Source organism: Condylura cristata, unplaced genomic scaffold (genome assembly GCF_000260355.1).
Source record: "Condylura cristata isolate star-nosed mole 26May11 unplaced genomic scaffold, ConCri1.0 scaffold00017, whole genome shotgun sequence".
In the NCBI taxonomy this organism is placed as follows: Eukaryota; Metazoa; Chordata; class Mammalia; order Eulipotyphla; family Talpidae; genus Condylura; species Condylura cristata.
In genome coordinates, this window is record NW_004567118.1 from 33458906 (window position 1) to 33474300 (window position 15395).

General features: G+C 41.3%; 1 protein-coding gene across 2 annotated transcripts in view; it reads left to right on the forward strand.

The window, feature by feature from the left end:
* SMYD4 (SET and MYND domain containing 4) overlaps nt 1-15142 on the forward strand; it is a 31039-nt gene extending 15897 nt beyond the window's left edge. For both annotated transcript variants that reach the window (XM_004685134.2, XM_012725975.1), the window contains 6 exons: nt 10294-10476; nt 10851-11014; nt 12302-12434; nt 13251-13367; nt 13552-13675; nt 14764-15142. In XM_004685134.2, the coding sequence (XP_004685191.1) occupies nt 10294-10476; nt 10851-11014; nt 12302-12434; nt 13251-13367; nt 13552-13675; nt 14764-14917 (875 nt within the window). In that variant the 3' untranslated portion in view covers nt 14918-15142. The remainder of the gene's footprint in view (nt 1-10293; nt 10477-10850; nt 11015-12301; nt 12435-13250; nt 13368-13551; nt 13676-14763) is intronic.
* Nucleotides 15143-15395: the final 253 nt, after the last annotated feature.

Here is a 15395-nt window from a genome sequence, read left to right on the forward strand (position 1 = left end):
TAGTTGAATTAATGTGTCAGAATTTTAACTCACTCTGTGACTCAGCTACTCAGTCTCTTCTCTTTCCAACTGATGAATTTTCCCCATTCTTCTATTTTAATTGCCAAGAGAGGAATCTGACCCAGCACAATTTTTCACACAATTCTACTATAAGCTGTTGGCTGACCTACATTTAGACTACCCACTGATCAGGTAGCCAGCGGCATAGGGACTACCACAGGAAACAAATCAGTCTAGCCTGGCTTTCCTGAACCAAACCTATAGATACCACTGTTCAGGGTAGATCTGGAATGCCCAGTCTAATATGACTGTACTGACAACAGGTATTGTTTTTACAAAAGAAATGGCGATTCCAATATTTCTGTTTTATCTCTATTTTAGTAGATGTTTTCCAATTCAATCAATTTGCTTTACTTTTCTCAATTTTCTAATTAACTTTTGAGAGGAAGAGTTGATTATTAACTAAATGTAGAATTTATATACAGAATTAATGTTTTGAAGAATTTTTTTTCATTTATGCATACAAGAACTGGAGTATAGGCCAGAGGTGCGGGGGTGAGAGGATTCACTAGAGACCGAGTAGGGAGCAGAACAGGCAGATGGACTGAAATACACTGCTGAGGGGAGCAGCGGACAAGACATGAGAGGTCTGCTATGCCATGTGGGTTAACTCCCTTGTTGGGGATCGAACTCATGCCATGGAATTCAGCCAGAGTGGTTGGTGATAGCTTGATAGTGCTGAGACTTTAACCCCTATGCCATCAGGGAGGCCCTACAGAATTAATATTAACTATGACTTAAGTGTACATGCTTAATTAATTTTGTTGTTGTTGTTGTTGTTGTTGTTGTTAAAGATTTATTTATTTATGCATACAAGAGCTGGGAAGTGGGCCAGCTATGGGGGTTGAGAGGATTCACCTGAGACAGAGTGGAGAGTAGAACAGACTGACCGACTAAAACATACTGCTGTGGAAAGCAGCTGGAGAGACAGGAAAGAGCTGCAATGTCATGTGGGTCACCCCCCTGGCCAGGGATTTTACTAGTAATGCAGTGGCTGCTGATAGCTTCATAGTGCTGCGCTTTAACCCCTTGCACCATCAGGGAGGCCTCTCATACTGAATTTTATTTCAGCTATCAAGTTCGATGATGCATAGGCATTTCACAAGAGAGATTCTTTTATCCATCCTGAAACACATTGAACATCTAAATATAGATGTTTTATCCCATGGTACTACAAAATTATTTCAGGTTAGACTCCATTTTCTTCTCTACCTTCATTGGCTTCTTTGAGCCATTGCCACCTTCTAAACTACATCTGTTGAGTATTTATTCAGAATTATGTTTTCTCTTGGGTACATACACATTTTTTTATTTTAAAAAATATTGTTTTCTTTTGTCTGAATATCAAAAATAATATATGGAGCTTTCAGATTATAATAGAAGAAAGTTACCAACTCTTGAGTTGTTTCTTGTCTCTAAAATACCTAATAAAATATACAAAAAGATGCAAATGTTGGCAGCTCTGAAAACTAGGGAAACTTATCCCAGTAAACAATGGCAGTGACCCCTGACTCAGGCTGAATTGCTGAGGCAGAATGGCAGAGCTGTGTGAAAAGAAAAAATTTTTCAGGCCTCCCTGGTGGCACAGGAGTTAAGTCTCAGCACTACGAAGTTACACATAGCTACGGCAGCATGAGTTCAATCCCAGGCCAGGGAGCTGACCTACATGGTGCAGCAAACCTCTCCTGCCTTGCCCACTACTTCCCTCAGCAGTGTATGTCAGTGGCTGTGTTCTGCGACTGTCTCTGGTGAATTCTCCCACCCACCCCTACCTTGCACCTATGGCCTATACCCCAGATCTTCTACACTAAAATAAATAATATAAATCTTTTTTTTAAAAATAGAGTAAGTTGGCCCTCCCTGGTGGCGCAGCAGGTTAAAGCACTGCACGAAGAAGCTAAGGCCACTTCCTCATGAGTTTGATCCCCACCTGCCCCGGAGGTGACCACATGGCGTGGCAGACCTCTCCTGACCCGCCCAATGCTCCCCTCAGCAGTGTACTTCGTTGATCTGCCTGTTCTGCTCCCCTCTCTGTCTCTGGTGAATCCTCTCACCCTCCGCATCTCTGGCCTGTACCCCAGTTCTGTATGAATAAATAAATAAGTCTTTAAAAAAAAAATAGAGTAAGTTTTCCTTGGAGGGGATTATGCTAAGCAAAATGAATCAGAAGGAGAAAGACAAATGCCAGATGGTTACACTTATATGTTGAGCACAGAAAAACAAAACAAAGGGTCAGGTAGACCAAGCCAGTAACAAATCCTAACAATCTTTCTGTAGAATAAGTTTACCAGAGAAGGAGGGAGAGGGTGGAGAGCAAAGTGTGAAGAGGGCCCAGTGGATTATGGTGGAGTACTGTGGGTGCCTTGGTGATGGGTGTGGTGTGGTGACATACATCTGAAGAAATAAGATCCTGTACCTTTAAATTACATACAGTGGTGTAAACCAGCATCGCAATTATAATTGTTATTGCAATTAAAACAAAAACTTTCCATCTACTTTCCTCCATTGACCTACCAGACAAAGAATATTATTCTAAATTATTTTCTCTATATACATGAGTTTATGGTCAGATTTTAACTGCATAGCAAGTTTTGGGTGAAGTGTTTAAAGTTTTTAAGAGTGAATTTTTAAATAGTAAAAGAATGTATAGCCAGGAATACTATTGCTTTCTTTATTTTTTTTTAATAAGATTGATTTATTTATGCATACAGAACTGGGGTACAGGGCAGAGGTGTGGGGTGTTGGGGGTGTGTGAGAGGATTCACCAGAGACAGCGGGGGAGCAGAACAAGCAGATTGACTGAAATACACTGCTGAGGGGAGAGCAGTGTGCCAGACAGGCGAGGTCTGCTGTGCCATGTTGGTCACCCCTAGTCGGGGATCAAACTTGTGCTACATTACCTGCGATAGCTTCATGGTGCTGTGCTTTAACCCGTTGTGCCACCAGGGAGGGCCCAGAATACTATTTCTGTGGTTAGTAAGGACTAGCGGATTAGAGAACATAATACTGATTTCTGGCATGATAGAAAAAGGATTAGAGACTTAGGCTTTTTCTATAAGGTTCTAATATTTCATGCATAAGTATTCTTACCTACACTATGCTTAAAAAGATCCTCTGCTTCTGAGTCATATACAGTGTTGTATACCAGTGTTACCTAAATAAAATCAATACAATCAGAAATAATGTTGGGAAAGTGTAGAAATATTTTAAATTTTTATTTAAAAAAATAAATGGCATATGCATAACATAAAACCACTGGAAGCAAAAATACCAAAATCTAATTAACAGTGATTAATTCTAAAAATAATAATATGTATGGTTGCTACTTTCTTTTATGAACTTTTAAAAAATTTTTTAATTAAAAATACTTATTCAGGGTCTACCTGGTGATGCAGGAGTTAAAGTGTCAGCACTATCAAACTATCAACAAGAGCAGCACTATGAAGCTATCCACAGCCATTGGAGCTTGGTCCCTAACCAGGGAGGTGACCCACGTGGCACAGCAGACCTCTCCTGCCTTACCCACTGCTCTCCTCAGCAGTATATTTCATTAATCCACCTGTTCTGTTCCCCACTCTGTCTCTGGTGAATCTTGTCACTCCCTGCACCTCTATCCTACACCCCAGATCTTGTATACATAAGTAAATCTTTTTTAAAAAATCAGTAACATGGCCCTCCCTGGTGGCGCAGCGGGTTAAAGCACAACACTGAGAAACTAAAGCCGCTTCTGCATGAGTTCGACTCCCGCCTGCCCGGAGGTGACCACATGGCGCGGCAGACCTCTCCTGGCCCGCCCGCTGCTCCCCTCAGCAGTGTACTTCGTCGATCTTCCTGTTCTGCTCCCCACTCTGTCTCTGGTGAAGCCTCTCACCGCCCCTGAACCTCTGGCCTGTACCCCAGTTCTGTATGTACAAATGAATAAATCTAAAAAAAAAATCAGTAACAGCAAAAGACAGAAAGATGATAAAAATGAGTCTATAGTTGTAAATACAAATGACTTGAATTTGTTAAATAAAATTTCAGAATGGATCAAATTAGCCCTATAACAATAACAAAGTATTTGGGCAAAACATGAATCACAAGTTAGTCAGAGTATTAGTAATAATGTGAAACAGAGCTCAAGGTAAAATATCTAGTGATATAAAACTTTTTCTTCTTAAGGAGACTTCCACAAATATGTCATCAGCCTTAACTCTCAGAAACATAGATATTGTGTCTATAAAAACAAGATGGTTGTGTGTCCAAGGAAAAACTGGCAAAAACTCCATAGTTGTGAAAAGCTTTAATACTTTTCTGATGTTGATTAAATATATCAAAATTAAGAATCTAAAATCCAAGATAACAAAATAGGGGATTCAGTAGCTATATCAAAACTTGTATCCTATAGGCCATGCAGGCTTCATTTCCTGCGAAGAGCCTGACAGTGAAAATTTTAGGCTTTGCAGGACATATGGTCTCTTTTCTGACTACTAAGCACTGCTGTTGCAGCAAAAAAGCAGCCACAGACAATACTCAAGCAAATGAGCATGGCTGGGTTCCAGTAAAGTTGCATTAAGGACACTGCAATTTGAATGTCTTATTGTTTTCATTTATTTTTCAGCCACTTAAAAATATAAAAGCCATCTTCATGGCTTGTATAAAAACATGCAGCAGTCAGGATTTGATCCACATACTACAACTTACACACTCTTATATAGATAGAAACAAATCTATTTAGGAAAAAACAAAATTTTGAGACATGAAGGAGCTAGTAATGAACCTCCAGGCCTGTGCAAAAATGACTGCAACACTTCTCCCATCCTGTGTTTTCCCCTTTACGTCCTAAGAGTGCCTTTGACTTGAGGCCAGTTCTGCAACTTGATTTGACAGGTGGAATGTAATAGAAGTAATGTGTGACTTTTGCATTCAAGCCTTAAGAGACCTTCTTAGGATGATGGTGTGGTCCTTTGAATAAGCCTGGCTTTACCTCCTTAAGGCCATAAGACCATTTGCCAAATGAATGCGACTTTATGAGTAATTCCCAGTAAGACCAGCAGAAAAATACGTTCAGTTTTGCTCAGGTAAAGTTGCTGGCATACAGCATCATAAACAAATGAAATAGTTTTTGTTTTTAACACCACCCCCAAGAAGCCCCAAAAACAAAAATTAAAATGTGAATGACAAAATGAGAGAACATTTCTAGCACTCTACTTAAAATCAACTTTGAAAATATGCATAGTGATGAAAATGTTCTAAAACTGTATTGTGAAAATGGTTACATAACGTATGTAAATTTCCTTAAAAGTTGTTGACTTAGGGGCCCTCCCTGGTGGCACAGCAGGTAAATGCAGCACTAAGAAGCTAAAGCCACTTCAGCACAAGTTCGATCCCAGGCCCCGGAGGTGACCCACAGGCACAGCAGACCTCTCCTGTCTCCCCTCAGCAGTGTACTTCCTCAGTGGGCCTGTTCTGCTCCCCACTCTGTTTCTGGTGAATACTCTCACCGACCCTGCACCTCTGGCCTGTACCCCAGTTCTATATGCATAAATAAATAAAACTTAAAAAAAAATCATTGACTTAGTACACTTAAAATTGGGGGATTTTATGGTAGATAAATTATATCTCAATAATGCTGTTAAATATACATAAGCAAGCAGGAATAAAGACAATCATCTTTAGCCATGTCCACTAATTAAAACAAGATACAACTTTGCCTTGCACATTGGCAGAGTTAAGATTTCATTTATTTTTATTTTTTAAAGGTTTTTTTTTACTTATTTATGTATACAGAAATGGGGTATAAGCCAAAGGTGCAGGGCTGGTGAGAGGATTCACCAGAGACAGAGTGGGGAGCAGAACAGGCAGATGGACCAAGTACACAGCTAAGGGGAGCAGTGGGCGAGACAGGAGAGATCTACGGGGCCATGTGGGTCACCCCTGGGGCAGGGATTGAACTTGCACTGAAGCAGCCATGGCTTGGCTTAGTTTCCAAGTGCAGCACTCCAACTCGCTGCGCCACTAGGAAGAGCCCTTTATTAAGATTTTTTAAAATTATTACTAATGTGTATTTGTGTATTTTAGGTTAGAGTATAAAGAAATAGGGGTGATGTATTAAGTGAAAAGAAGTAACTTTCAAATTATTGCATTTATCATGTTGCAAATTATTGTATTTATCATGTATTTTTTCCAACCTCCTACCCACTGAGCTCCCCAACCTCCCCATCCACCCACCCCCTATTGTCAATAATATTAAAAATTCCATATATAGACTGGAAAGAAGACTTTAAGAGAATGCACCATAATGCACTATAGTGATTGGATTATAGATTGCTGTTATTTTGTCTTTGATTTTTCAGTCTTTAAATTTTTCTTCTTACCATGTATCCCTTTTATAAATTTAACTCATTTCTTTTTTTTTTTAAAGATTTATTTATTTGTACATACAGAACTGGGGTACAGGCCAGAGGCTCAGGGGCGGTGAGAGGCTTCACCAGAGACAGAGTGGGGAGCAGAACAGGCAGATCAACAAAGTACACTGCTGAGGGGAGCAGCGGGCAGGCCAGGAGAGGTCTGCCACGCCATGTGATCACCTCCAGGGCAGGCAGGAATCGAACTCATGCAGAAGTGGCTTCTCAGTGCTGTGCTTTAACCCGCTGCACCACCAGGAAGGCCCTAACTCATTTCTTTTTAATAATAAAAATAATTCAAATGATAGGAACTTTTTTTTTCAAGATTTATTTATTCGTACAGAACTGGGGTACAGGCCAGAGATGCGGAGGGTGAGAGGATTCACCAGAGACAGAGTGGGGAGTAGAACAAGCAGATCCATGAAGTACACTGCTGGGGGAGCAGCAGGCGGGTCAGGAGAGGTCTGCTGCGCCATGTGGTCACCTCCTGGGAAGGCGGGAATCGAACTCATGCGGAGGTGGTTTAAGCTTCTTTGTGCTGTGCTTTAACCCGCTGCGCCACCAGGGAGGGCCCGAACAATTTTTTTTATGAGAATGTTTTTAAGGTACTTGATACATATTGCAAAATCGCCCTCCAGGAAGGTTGTAATAGTTACATGTCCCCCAGCAATATACACTTTCATTTTTTAATTCAGCCTAATTTTGTTTTAGTCTGCTCATATTTCTAATCTTATTATTATCCTTTTTTATTATTTCTTTGGGGCTGCAACATCTCCCAATTTAGTGTTCTCATTGAATTTCATTAGCAGCTGTTTCATTAGTAGCACAGAAGGATTAAAGTGTTAACCAAGATAGACTTTAACAAAAGCCTATAAAAATGTATGTTATTAACTTTGCATAAGTCCTGTTTAATCAGATTTCCTCGGAAACCTCTATTTGCTACTTACCTTTTTTTTTTTTTAAAGACTGATCAATTTGCTTATAGAGGAGCTGGGGTCTAGGCTAGGATACAAGGGATGAGAGAGTTCACCAGAAACAGTGGGGAGCAGAACAGGCAGACTCACTGAAATACACTGCTGAGGGGAGCAGCAGGAGAGACAGGAGAGGTCTGCTGCACCATTATGTGGGTCAGCTCCCTGGCTGGTGATTGAACTCAGGCCCTTTGCAGTGATAATGCTGAGACTTAACGCCCTAAGCCACCAGGGAGGCCCTTATTTGGTACTTACCTTAAGTAACAGAAATGGCCACTGGTGATATTCTAGACCTTGGTATTTGTAGTTCTGTCTCAGTGGGATGGCATATTTTGTGTCTAGATTCACATCATAACCAGACTTAATGAGGACGTATGCAGGTTCAGTTCATCAGTTCACTGCCCTTTGCTTTCACTCTCCCACCAACCTAGGAATCTACCATCAGTTTGATTCCTAGATTATTTAATAAACCTACAAATTTCTTGTTTTGTTAAATATCTGCCAGAATAGGTATATTCTTTTGAATGAATTCTTTTTTCTTTATTTGATTATTATTTTAAATGTACTAAGGATATTAGTGAGGTATTCATTTGATAAAATAGTGACCCCATCTTTTTTGTTTGTTTTATGCCTAAAATGTCAATTTGTGTGAAAGGTACATACATATTCTCATGTTCTCTTATCTCCAACAATAGATGACTAATGCAAAATATCAAATCATTTTTTAAAATCAATACTTAATTTTTTAGAAAAAATTAGAGACACAATGCTGGCATAAATATTCACTCCTCTCAGTTGCTGGGCCTACTTCTGTTAGAGAATAATCTATAAATAATTCACGAAGCTGACATTACTCACTATTTTGTGATAATTTTTTTCTGGGAGAATTTTAGCAACTGTTCTAATATAGATTTGCCAGTTATCAGTAGTTGGGAATGCAAGTCAACTTTTAATTATGCAGAGGCTGATTATTCAGACTACAAACTGTTCATGCCCTGTACTGCTCCTTCCTGCTGCCTACCTTTTAGCATTTTCACTGCTCATTAGCACATACACCAGAAGGCAAGCTTTGGACAAGAGGGTGGGGGAAGGAGGGATGGGAAAAATCAGTTAAGCACATAGGAGAAGCTTTGATGAAAGATTTCAATATATTTTGTAGGATTGTTGACTAAAATTGTATCATTTGGATTCCTAGTGAATTTCATTTACTTGTTCTATTCTTGTCCTCCATAGCAACAGATAATAGAATTGTCTGCCGAGAGACAGCAATATTCCTATATTTAGTGTTTTCTTTCCTAGAACATTTTTACATGATGGTTCATGATATTTTCTCTGTTTGTTATATTTGTAACAAGATAACTTTATTTCTTTGGTGATTGGTATATTGAGATTGCTGGCATATACCTCAATTATCTGATGGTTTTCTAGAAAAGTGCCCCTTTATGTCCCAGTGTCTTTCAATTTTGATTGGAAATACAATCCCTCGTGCTCAAACCAGTAGCTTTAAAGCCTTTGGGGATGTCCAGGGCTATCTTACACTATATATGCTTTGGGGTAAGTGTGGCTATTAACAAAAACCCAGGCAGGTAGGCAGTCAGCCTAGGAGTCTCTGCTTAAGTGAAATTGTTACAGTTGTAGTGAAACTCAAGTGGTACTGGTGTTTTTGTTTAGCCTAAAACTGTTATTCTTATATATATGTTTTCTGCCTTTTTTCAGTCCTGTCACCTCTGTTACATTGTCTGAAAACCTGCCTCTTACTGGTTCTGTTTCTGGACTCTTGTGAACTCAGAAACTAAATACCAAACGAGTTAGAACTGTGTCTAAAATAAGAGCAAGTTAAGACAAACTAATAGCCAGTAAGCCTGCACAAGCTACAAAGAACTCACATTTGAATGTAAGTGCATGCCCGTTAGTGCAGAATCAGCCTCCCTTCTTGGGGCTTATTTCATCTTTCCTTACTAATTTTCAATCATGTAGTTCAGCTGCTTGGATAAGATAATTGTGTTTCAAAGAAAAATTCGGGACATGAGCCTGCTAATACATAGTGTTTTTCAGTGAGGACTGCTGACTAATTTCCCATAAAGTTGAGACAAAGGGTACAATGAACAGGTCACATAAAGAAAATTGATTTTTTTAATGTAAAAATTAAACCTAGGCTAGTATTCAGGTTACCAGTCCTGTTAACCAACCAAAGATTAGTTAATCAAAAGTACTTGGTCTATAAGTCTTTGGGAAAATAACCTCACAGGTAGTCTGGTTTCTGTGTCCTCATGAACATTATAAAACTATCTAGAAAGTTCCCTAATGACAACCCTTTTTTCATTATTTTTGTATAAATTCTAATTCTTCTGGGCCCTCCCTGGTGGCACAGTGGGTTAAAGCACAGCACTATGAAGCTGTCGCAGCCACTGCAGCACGAGTTTGATCCCCGGCCAGGAGCTGACCCACATGGCGCAGCAGACCTCTCCTGCTGCTTCCCTCAGCAGTGTAGTTCAGCCTACCTGTTCTGCTCCCCACTCTGTCTTTGCTGAATCCTCTTGCCCCCTGCACCTCTGGCCTGTACCCCAGTTCTGTATGTAGAAATAAATAATTTTTTTTTTAATCCAAACCCTGGAATTTTTTTTTTTTTATGGCGCTGAGACACAGTGGTTAGGTTCCAGGATCTAGTGGACTTTTCATGTGTTCATTTGCTTGCTTCCTGGGGACCAGTTTGCTGTGAGTCATGTTCCATCTGATTTATAACGGATCTGGCTGTGGAGTTGTGACTCAGATGGGCTTTGGGCCCGATTATTGCCCCGTTCATCTTCTGGGGAATAGATGACAGCACCAGGACTCATGTCCTGACACATTTTTCCTTATTCTTCTTGCACTTTCAGGATCTAAAGAGAGCATCATTACTGACAGCCGGCAGGTACGCCTTGCCACAGCCATCTTCCCTGTCGTCAGCCTCCTGAACCACTCCTGCAGCCCCAACACCAGCATGTCCTTCACTAGCACTGTCGCCACTTTACGTGCATCAGAGCAGATTGGAAAAGGACAAGAGATTCTCCACTGCTATGGTGAGACGCCTCTCCTCACTACTGACCCCCTTCTCCAACAGAAAAGAACAGGCAGATTACAATGAGCAGCCACTGGCAGGTGCCTTCATTTGTCTAGTGCTTATTTCCGGGGAGAGGCAGGTGTACGTAGGCAAAAGATCGGCCTTGTTAGTAGGGATCTGCTGTGACTTAGCATGATTCTTATAGTCTAATCCTTATAAACTTCCTTTTCTGAAAATGGGCCAGGACCAACTCTTTCACCCTGAAACTTAGAAATTTATTTCTATATCTAGTTCCACAAATGTTTGCAGAATGTTCACATGATGAATAATTAACCAGGCCCTCTGCTTGATCTCTTTTGCTTTAAATATTGACCAAGTGTGGTCTCTCTGCAGGACCTCACAAGAGCAGAATGGGTATTGCTGAAAGGCAGCAGAGTCTGAAGTCTCAGTATTTCTTTGACTGCAACTGCTCAGCTTGTCAAAATGAGAAGGACAGAATTACTGCAGGGCCCAGGTGGGAAGCATTCTGTTGTAACAGCTGTGGAGCGCTTATGCAGGTGAATCTCTCTCCTTTCTCTTCTCTGCTTTTCCTAGAGGCCAGTTATTCAGGTCAAAGGCCATATATTGTTAGGAAGAAACTATTGGGACTTACATGTGCAGAGAGCTGTACTTTCTCTTTGCTTTTAACCCATCTTGCCCATACATTGATTACCCTGCTGCAGCAACCACAGGGAATGGTTGGATTTAGTGATTTTTCTCTTGCAAATAGCAGAAAATTCAACCTAAACTGATTTAAGGGGGATTAAAAAGAATGGGAATTTATTTGCTTAAGTAAATCACTGAAGTTCCCAGGATAGGGAAACTTGAGATACAATGGGACCCAAGAGCTCAGATAAGTTCAGCAAAGACCCTCTTTTTCGCCCTTGCTCACTCAGCAACATTTTCTCAGTTAGTCCCATCCTCACACAGACTTCCTTCTTGTTGTAGGAGTGTAGCTGCCAGGGATTGCGGCTTCATGTCCTCTCTATGCCATTCTAATAGCAATCTGGTCCAAAATTGTAGTGTTTTATTGACTTGATACCTATAGCTGGAAGTCTGTCAGAACCACATAAAGTTTTCCTCCAGTCATTAGGGCTAGACCAGTGCCAGATCTGAGCCACAGGTCTGTCCTTTGCCTGTGGAAGTACTCCTATGAAGAGGTAGAAGAGGGGCCTCAGGAGAAATCAGGTTGCTGTTGCCAAGTGAGGACATAAATAAAGCATCTGAAAATCAGTAAATGTCCACTTCACAGGTTTATCCACTGCTGGGGAAGACAGTATTCTTCAAGGAGCCATAAGTAAAATGTAGAGCTGGTTGTATTGGAAAGCTGGAGTTGCACGCCCAAGGTCAAATGGAAAGGCCTAATCTAGCATCTCTTCCTAAGGGTTTTGTTTTTGTTTTTTTTAGTGTCATAATGGTGATAACACTGAGACTTAACCCCTAGACCACGAGGGAGGCGCCTTCCTAAGGGTGTCTGTCTCCTTACAGTTTCTCATAACCATCGGAAATATGTCTGTCATCAAAAGCCCTAGCCTCCCCCAAAAAGTAAGAAAGGAGTTATAGAGATGGAAAGAAATTGCATACTGGACCAATTTGGTTGCAGGAATTAAATCCCAAGGTGGGATCAGCTATGGTTTTCATTAGAATTGCTGCTGTTAAAGTCAGCGGGGCTTTGATCATAGTGTATATTGCAGGAGTCTCTTTCCCCATAGGGTCAGAAGCTAAGGAACAATCCTATACTGTAAGTACAAACTATATTGCTAACTATTGTGGTTTAAGAGTAAAGACAAAACTGACTTCCACAGGGAAATGATGTGCTGAGCTGTGGCAACACGTCTTGTTCGGAGTTGGTGAGGAGAGATCACCTAGTCTCTCGGTTACAGGGCCTGAAGCAGCAGGTTGGAATGGCCCAGAAGCTTCTCAGAAATGGTAAACTAGGTAAGACTGGCTCCCTGCTTGGATCCTCCAGCCCTCTCCTTTTTATTCATTCTGAGATCAACTTAGACTCAAGGGTACTCGGTGAAGGTTGAAGAATTGAATTGAATTATCCCCATGCCTGCCACAAGATGGCTATGTAGGCCAGTGAGACCAGAACCTAATGAGCTCACTTAGTGTGGTGTCCCTGGGAAAGGGCCAAGTGATAGCTGCCCTCTCATGTACCTGATGGCCATTTCACAGTACCCCATGACAACTAAAGGGTTATTGCTGACATGGATGTGTTTGTGCCAGTCCAGAAGTACAGTGTCATTTATGTTGATGCCAGGCCCTAGTAACCTAACATCTAGAGTGCTCTGCCCTACCAGGGCTTCATCTCTCTACTAGCCATGGTGCCGACACCCAGTGGTTAAAAGTGTCCTGCTTTTTTCAGTGGGGAGCTGTGGAACTCCTCATTACCCTTGAGAACTCTGCTGTGGGGCTTGCCATAGTGGTCATTTATTTTCCTGCTTTGGGAAAGTTGACCTTTAGCTTAGAGTTCAGCGTCAAGAGAAATACCATAGTAGAATGTTGTCATTCCATTTCAAACTGCAGTTAGAAACCTAAAATAAATATGGCAAGCCCTCATCTAGCACTTTTTTCTATTGAAAGAAAGGGAACAACCACTTTGTTGGGACAAACATTGTGAGCTGGTGACAGCTGGAGGAGACAAAGGGGGATTTCTGTATTCCGCCCAGCTGAGATAGAATTTCAGAGCTGGTTCTCATTTCTAGTACTAGGTCATATCTGTAATGAGGCTACTTTCCTTTGAATTAATAGAGCCAGCTATTGAGCTATTGTTGGAGTGCCAGCATGATGCGGAGAGCTTCCTCTCACCTGAGCACACAGTGATAGGGGAGATGGAAGACGACCTGGCCCAGGCCTATGCCGCCTTAGGTATGGCATGTGTCTACATTTTCTGCCTTGTGTGTTTGGTCACGACCCTAGCCTCCTTGGCTGGTCACTGCTTAACCTTCCGATGGGGACTGCTCTCCCTTCCACTCAGCTTTCCTCCCCTGAAAGTGTTCATCCACAGTTAATGGTGGTTCTTTTCTGGAGCCAGAGTTTTCTTTCCTTGCAGGGGACTGGCAGAAGTCAGCTATCCATCTCCAAAAGAGTCTGCAAGTGGTTGAGGTTCGCCACGGTGCATCCAGTGTTGAAATGGGTCATGAGCTCTTCAAACTGGCGCAAATCTTTTTCAATGGGTAAGTCTTTCTCTTGTCTCCTTACATTTCACCAGGACACATGCTGTTCTGTCTTTTATTAGGCATTTGTGTATTACTTTTTTTCTATAGTGTTTTTAGAAACTTCTTTATTTCCCCTTTAGAAGAGACCCTTCCCTTCTGTTCTGCTGACAAATTTGAAGCTTTAGAACTTCCTCCTGAGAGAGATGAGAAAAGTTCTAAGCTCTGAAGGGAGTTTCCCAAGGGAGAACTTGCCGGGCAGCCCCACCACACACCATCAAACCCACCCCCCAACTAGCCACGCCCCCCTTGCTGTTCTCATTCGAAGCACCCTCAGCTTGGCACTGGCTCTTCCTTCTCCCTAGTCCAGTTCCTTTTAAAGCAGGTGTTTTCAACTAGTATTGATTTTACCCTCCAAGAGAGATTGTCTGGAGACGCTTTTGATTGTTGTAAGTTGGGGTAGACAGGATTGTAGAGACCGGGACGCCATGAAACACGCCCCAGTGTCCAGGATAATCCCCCAAACTAAGAATTAACTGACTCATAATGTCTTAAAGGTTATTGAAAGGAAAGAACAATAGATTTGATTAGTTGATGTATCATTTCCTTTTGTAACTAAGATCATTAGGAAATCCTAATTTCAGTATTTCTAAATGGAATATGTCCAGCCTTGGTTGTACATTGGTGTGAAAAGGTGTTTGAAGCTTGACTCTAGGGTTATGAATGGTGGGTAAACCAGCTACTTGATGCATAGAGGCAGTCCATTTGGTCAGAGAACAAGAAAAAGGCTGCAGGATTAGATCAAGGGTACATTTCATTACCCCAAATAAAGGTTCCTGAGTAAACTTTGGGAGGTATATCAAATTATTACTTTAAGATTTCTCTACTTCTCAGGATATATAAATCTTCATACTTTCTCCCATAACTCTGTTCTGAAACCCTGCCATGTAGGGTGTTTGTAAAAGTGTCAAATCTGCCAATCTAGATTGTGAGATCCTTGAATACAAAAATGACCTTACCAGCTTTTTATTTTTCAGAGTCTGTGAGTAGTGCTCAATGTTTGCTTGGTTGAATGAGTGGATTCACTCTTCTTACCTCCTTTGGTTCAGGTTTGCAATACCCGAAGCTCTGAATGCAACACAGAAGGCAGAAAAAGTTCTATTGGTGCACTGTGGCCCCTGGAATGACGAGGTCCAGGAACTGCAAAAGATGAAAACCTGTTTATTGGAGTTGTCATCCATCCATACAAAACCTTCAGTGTAGGGTCCCCAGGGGCAATTTCCCCTGGAGGAAAGGAACCCAAGGAAATTAGAGAGGTTCTGTTGCTGGTAAGTTGCCACTAGGAACTAGAGGACTTACCCGACTGTCACAGTCTGGTGCTTGAGGTCAGGGAGGACTTGGACAGTATTGCAGCGGGAGAGAGACACTTGCCTATTTGGAAGATTATTTCCTGAAATAGTTAACCACCCTCTAGTAAAAAAAAAAAAATCCCCAGTTCCCAGAAAAGAGGGAAAACTAGTATCTGGAGAACCTAAACCTTTTAAAAAGATTTTTGTTGATCTGCAGGCATCTGGATGTTAGCTGGGGGTTTTGGCTAGGCGCCATCTCACTAAATGATGATAGTCAGTTTCCCTGGAACATTCCTGTGGCTTCTAGTAGTAAGGAAATGTTGTATGCCACTCCAGTGGGAGCTTAAATTCTTAGTTCTTGTACTGTAATTGAAAAATAATTATAAAGCAAG